The sequence below is a fragment of the Xyrauchen texanus genome, chromosome 41, assembly GCF_025860055.1.
Source record: "Xyrauchen texanus isolate HMW12.3.18 chromosome 41, RBS_HiC_50CHRs, whole genome shotgun sequence".
NCBI classification, from domain to species: domain Eukaryota; kingdom Metazoa; phylum Chordata; class Actinopteri; order Cypriniformes; family Catostomidae; genus Xyrauchen; species Xyrauchen texanus.
The window spans coordinates 4,002,951-4,008,414 of record NC_068316.1 but is presented as its reverse complement, the minus strand read 5'-3'; the positions used below and the strand labels follow the sequence as shown (position 1 = coordinate 4,008,414).

Sequence of the window (5,464 nt, the reverse complement as noted above, 5' to 3'; positions counted from 1 at the left end):
TACAAAAGGTCATTATTTCCTTCTAATTCTAAGAAATACATTTTGTTTTTCCAATTCTGTCTTTCACTATTATTATAGCTTACACATTATTAGCTTATAAGCTAATCAAAAAACAAATGCATCTCAGAAACATTTGAATAGTTGTCTCAGACTTTTGGCCCCAACCATATATGTTTGTAAATCATGTAGTGTATTTTTAAGTGGTTCTCTTCGCTACACCATTGTATCGGTGGCTGTTAATGGGCTGGTTGGACACAGAGTGTCCAGGTGTTGTATGGACGGAGGTATGTTGGGTGTTTTGGAGCACAGAAGAACGCTTGAGTCGGCTTCACATTTGGTAGTTCTGCTGTGCCACAGAGCTTCAGCGGCTCCTCCCCGTAACGCCAACCTTCTGTTAGTCAGTACCTCTGTATTCACTACAGACTGATTCAGCTTCATCAGCGCATCTAGAGAACACTTCCGTTGTTCTTTAAAACTGCTTCTGCGCTCTACTGTTTCTCTGTCGTCTTTATCATCATCATCTTCCTCCTCTTCTGTATCTGAGCAGTTTTCATCAACCAGTTCTTTTGTTTCTCCTAAAACGCCTCTCATGGTGGCGTCTCCTGGCGCGTTTGTGTTTGAAGCTTTTTTGATGGATAAATCAAGCGGTCCATCATTAGATCGAGCGGTCTGCTCCAGTGCCTGTTGTATGTGTGAAAGCGCCGAACGGATTTTGCCCAGGTGTGCCCACAGGTGGCTCTGCTCAGGGACTGCTGCGGCGCGCTGCTCTGTGCTCTGGTACTCCTGCAGTAAGGTGGAGAAATCCTGTAGGAGAGCAGCTGCCGGGTCCGTGTCTCTCTCCATTCCTCTCTGTCTCGCCTCCAGTGGTTCAGACATATGCAGCGGGGAGGTGGGATCACTGCGGGGGCTGCATGTGGAGAAAGAGGGTTTAATTGTATATAAATACCATTTATCAACTTCATTGTGTGCAGACTAATAGAGATAGAGAGAGAGAGAGAGAGAGAGAGAGAGAGAGAGCACACACTATTTTAGCCCTGTTTCTGATAGATATTATTTTATTGGGTTAAAAGTTGTACTATTTAAAGCATAATATGTGTGTTTACAAAGTCTTTCTAGCAAGTCAGTCCATGTTCGGCCATCTTTGGAGCACTCTTGTGAGGCTGTTTCCAGTCATGCCAGTGCAGCTCCAATCTAATTGAATGGGGAAAGACCGAAATCTCCTAAACTGTTTGTCAAGATTACGATCAAAGAACACTTCAAATCAGCTGTAAAATCTGACGACACTGTCAGTGTTCTTTACCTCAAATAACTCTAAAAACATGAATATTTCTCGGCTTGTATAGCTTATGCACACGCATGTTCTCGAGTTGATTGACAGGTGATGTCTGAATCTAAAAGATGATTGGCTCTTTTACCTGTAAGGTGGGACTTCCTTTCTAAATATGTTGACCATTGGGCTTTCCAACCATATATATCTATATGTAGATACCTCATTAGCAGCTGTTTCTGTGGACAGTTGTACATTGACACGTCCGCCATATTGGATAGGTCATGCGCCAACACATGAATGTAAATCGACAGATACAGTCTGCAAAAGTCTATTTTATTTTCCAGTAAACTTGCAGATTATCTGATTTTCCACAAACATTGGGCAATATTATAGATGATATAAAAAATCCTGACTTAACTTCTACAACAGCCTCTCCTCTACAAATGAATATATCATGCTAAACATACTGAACATTAGCACCCAGTCAGCCAAATCATTACTTGATGAACTGTTTCCACACAAAAGCAGTTTATGCAGCAGTCTGAGGCTTTTCCTCCATTCACTTGCATTAAAACAGCTCTCCTTGTCGACCGTTCCAAGATAGTACTGCGGTTGACCTTTCCGAACCAGCCAAATGAGGCATCTACTTATGTATATCTATGGTTCCAACATCTCCCATTCATTTTAATAGAAGTGGCCCATTTCTGCTAAATATCAACGGGAGTTTCTTCAACTTCGGGCACTTTCATGTCCCAGGGGTTGATTTTAATTTAAACAGATTTCCAGTTTTTTTCTTTTTGTTGCATGAAGGTCACATTAAAACAGACTTGGAAACTTTTTATCAGGCCTTCATCATTTTTTTTTTTTTTTTTTAATTTGTAGACTTGTCCCAGACCCTCAAAATTAAACTATAAAAATCCATTATAACAATAAACATTTTTACATGCTTAAAACTATGATCATCTAAACAAAGAGTGAAATAAACAAACCATTTCAATATTTATTGTGTGAAAATTATTTGTATAAATAATTATAATTTTTTTATTACAAATTTCCCACAGTTGTGGCACCTTTTCCACCACACCAAACAATTTTGCCCCGTATAAAGTTTTTCTAAAATTAGGATTTCGTGATCCTACGCACCCGGTCCCGTATTAGGCTAATCAAGCCTCCGAGGTATAAAGGTCGACTGCAGGGTGTCGTGTGTGAGAGAGAGATCGTTAGCGGACATGTCCGTCATATGTGTTTATGTTGTCTTTTAAGTTTACCATTAAACTATTATTTATATCGTCAAGCCGGTTCTCGCCTCCTCCTTTCCATTGAATACCCTTTACACTGGTGCCGAAGCCTGGGAAGGAGGAGGGATACGCCGTAGTAGAGTTCTCGTCAATGCCGTCCACCCCAACGGAGCAACCGCGGCCATCTGCCGGGGGACGAGGAGCCCAACCGCTTAAAAGAAGACACAAACACAGACATGATGGACATGTCCATAAACAATCTCTCTCTCCCGCCTTTAACCCTCACGGAGGCATAATTAGCCTAATACGGGACCGGGTGCATAGGATCACGACCCGCCCCACCCTCACCCTCCCACACAAGTGTATAAAAGTGTCCGTGAAGAGCATGCTTGAACTAAAATATGAAGATATATTAAAGAAAAATCAAGGTCAATATCAGTTGTGAGCAGAATATTTTTATTGGCCGTCATTTCCAATCAAGCCATAATTTAGCTAAATGATGCAAATAGTCTGAAAATATTATTTTATTTGTGTGTTTTTATAATACATAAAATGTTAGCTATGAACTTAGCTTTAGAAAGACAAAGCAGTCATTATTTTATAAATTATTATATTTTTTAAAACTTTATGGAAATGTAATTTCAATCAGCATCATTTTCACCCCAGATTTCGATTAAACAAAATACAGAATTTGAGATGTGCTGGAAATTGTTTCAGATAAAATTTTAAAAAATGACATAAATCTCCCGTGATGCATACATACATTTTTGAACATCGTTAGCAGGCAAATATATATATAAATATATATATATATATATATATATATATATATATATATATATATATATATATATATATATATATATATATATATATATATATTTTTTATAATAGTTTTTTAATTGAGACTTTCTAGAAGTCCACAGTGCTAAAAGGGCTCAAAGTTGAAGAAACACCCACATATCCACATTAAACATTAAAATCAGTTATATGCTCTTATAAAGATATATAGCCACAGGTATCATCCATTGGCTCTATTCCAAAACCTAGTGAGCTGCCTATGTAGGCAGCATTTTAAGGTATCCTAGGCTCACTTCTGATGCAAAGGCTGTTGCTAATTTACGACTAATTTTCATTTGTCAAAAATCATGTGTCCTCTTCAACCTCTTCTCATCCAGCTGCACGATTCCCTCATGTCTTTAAAGAGAAGTTCACCCCAAAAATGTCCTTTGACTTTCTTTTTATCTCTTTAATTGCAAATTTCTTTTCCATACGATGAAAGTGACTAGCATAGGCTAACATTCTTTATTTATATGTTATTGTCTTACCTGTTGTGTAGTGGGCGTCTGGTCACCATGGCAGCAATTGAAGTGGATTTGTGAGCATTTTTCAGGGTCTCAAGGGGAAACTCCAGTGCAGGTTTCTTCTCCACTGGCGCACCATGGGTGCCCAATGATGCCGCTGTCCTCTTCAAACTTTGCTCTCTGATGAATGGAGTTTCCTGCGTCCAGCCAGCCTTCCCTTCCCTCGATCGGAGCCTTTCTTTTCCGCCATGACTCGGTTCTGGAGAAGAACATGTAGGAGACACCCAAGCTGCAGGTGAGGTTTGACTGGACGTGGGCCGAAGAGCCGGGACCTTCCACGAGTTTAGTTTAGGAAGGTACGAAGGGGGTGGTAGACTCATTGTGGACGGTTTGATGAGTTTAACTGTCTCAGAGGACGCTGGGGTTGAGGAGGGCGTAGCTCCAAAGGTGTGTTCACAAAGAAAAGGGTAATACAGGTGAGGCGGAAGTAAAGATCGCTCAGAGTGTCTCTGTGCATGAGCGAGCTGTCCGGTTGATGCCAAAAAAGGTAGCGGGGAGATCTGAGCATGTGCAGTTGTGGCCACGGCACTTGCTGATGTTGGTATGCTCAGTGCTGGGTTTAGATACGAAAGGAGTCCGGGTGCCAACGGGTATCCAACACCAAGCAAAGATAGATTGAAACCAGGAGAGTCAGAGCATTCATATTGCCCCGTTGACGCTGGTGTGGGATAACAAGGTAAAGAAGAGGGCACAGAGTCAGACCTGGGTTTAGCACTGGACGTATGGTTGCTAAGGATGCGCCATTGTTCCGAAAGCAAGGCCGCCGGCCCAGAAAGGCACGTCTTCGAGAGTCTATAATGTCGCAATTTTGATTCTACTTCAACCGAGCGTGCTCGCAAGAGTTGCTCTTCCAGTGAGAACACATCCGCCATCAAGAGTTCTGCTTCTTGCTTGGATCGTTTGGTTCCTCCTCTTGTCTCCGCAGGCTCTGGACCCAAAACCGCCAGCCCATTTGTCTCGGCCACGTCTTCGTCTTTCTCTGCTTCCCTCTCCATTTCTACTTCCTCTCTATCTTTGTTCACACCGACCTCCAGGCTTGTTGCCGAATGAGGGGGCTCGTCCGACATCTCAGCCCGATCGGAGTGACTCTTACCGGGGCTGCGGGAGCGTAGACCTCCCTGCTGGAGCCGGAGCTGGTCTGGATAAAGCGGACTGCCCTTTTTATAAGGCCAGTCGGACTCGATGAGCAACGACAAGGAGTTTTTGCACAAGCTGTACTTCATGTGGTTGTACAGGTGGGATTTTTCCATGCAGGTGAAAGGGCATTGGAAGCATTTGTAGTTGTAGGGTTTGCCCCACGGTCGAGGGATGTAGTGCGGCTTTTTGGGTTTCCGTTCCTTATGCTTACACCCCACTTTACAGTCATCCTTAGACATGGTGTTTACAGCGATGCGACCGTTTGGAGATAAAGAAGCAATGCTGCAGACTATGTGTAGAGAAATATATATTTTTAGTTTTGTGTATATGTTTATGTCTGCCTCCAATATGTGATTGTTATGTGTGATGCTGAATCATGCCAGATCTAAATGTGTGGGTAAACTTTGAATTGATCAGAATGCAGCCATCAGATGACGAAAATCTCCATCTCAGCT

General features: G+C 41.9%; 1 protein-coding gene across 1 annotated transcript; it reads right to left on the bottom strand.

The window, feature by feature from the left end:
* Nucleotides 1–213: 213 nt before the first annotated feature.
* LOC127633988 (proline-rich protein 35-like) lies at nt 214–5,248 on the bottom strand. The gene is made up of 2 exons (XM_052113366.1): nt 3,837–5,248; nt 214–898 (listed from the first exon to the last, which is right to left on the bottom strand). The coding sequence occupies exons 1-2, from the start codon at nt 5,246–5,248 to the stop codon at nt 214–216; spliced, it is 2,097 nt and encodes a 698-aa protein (XP_051969326.1).
* Between the last annotated feature and the right edge of the window lie 216 nt (nt 5,249–5,464).

Bases quoted from the DNA above. Each gene is read 5' to 3' on its own strand.
- LOC127633988 (XM_052113366.1), bottom strand. From the start codon at position 5,248: ATGTCTAAGGATGACTGTAAAGTGGGGTGTAAGCATAAGGAACGGAAA. The intron at 899-3,836 runs GTAAGACAATAA...CAGCCCCCGCAG, and splicing joins AGACGCCCACTACACAACAG to TGATCCCACCTCCCCGCTGC.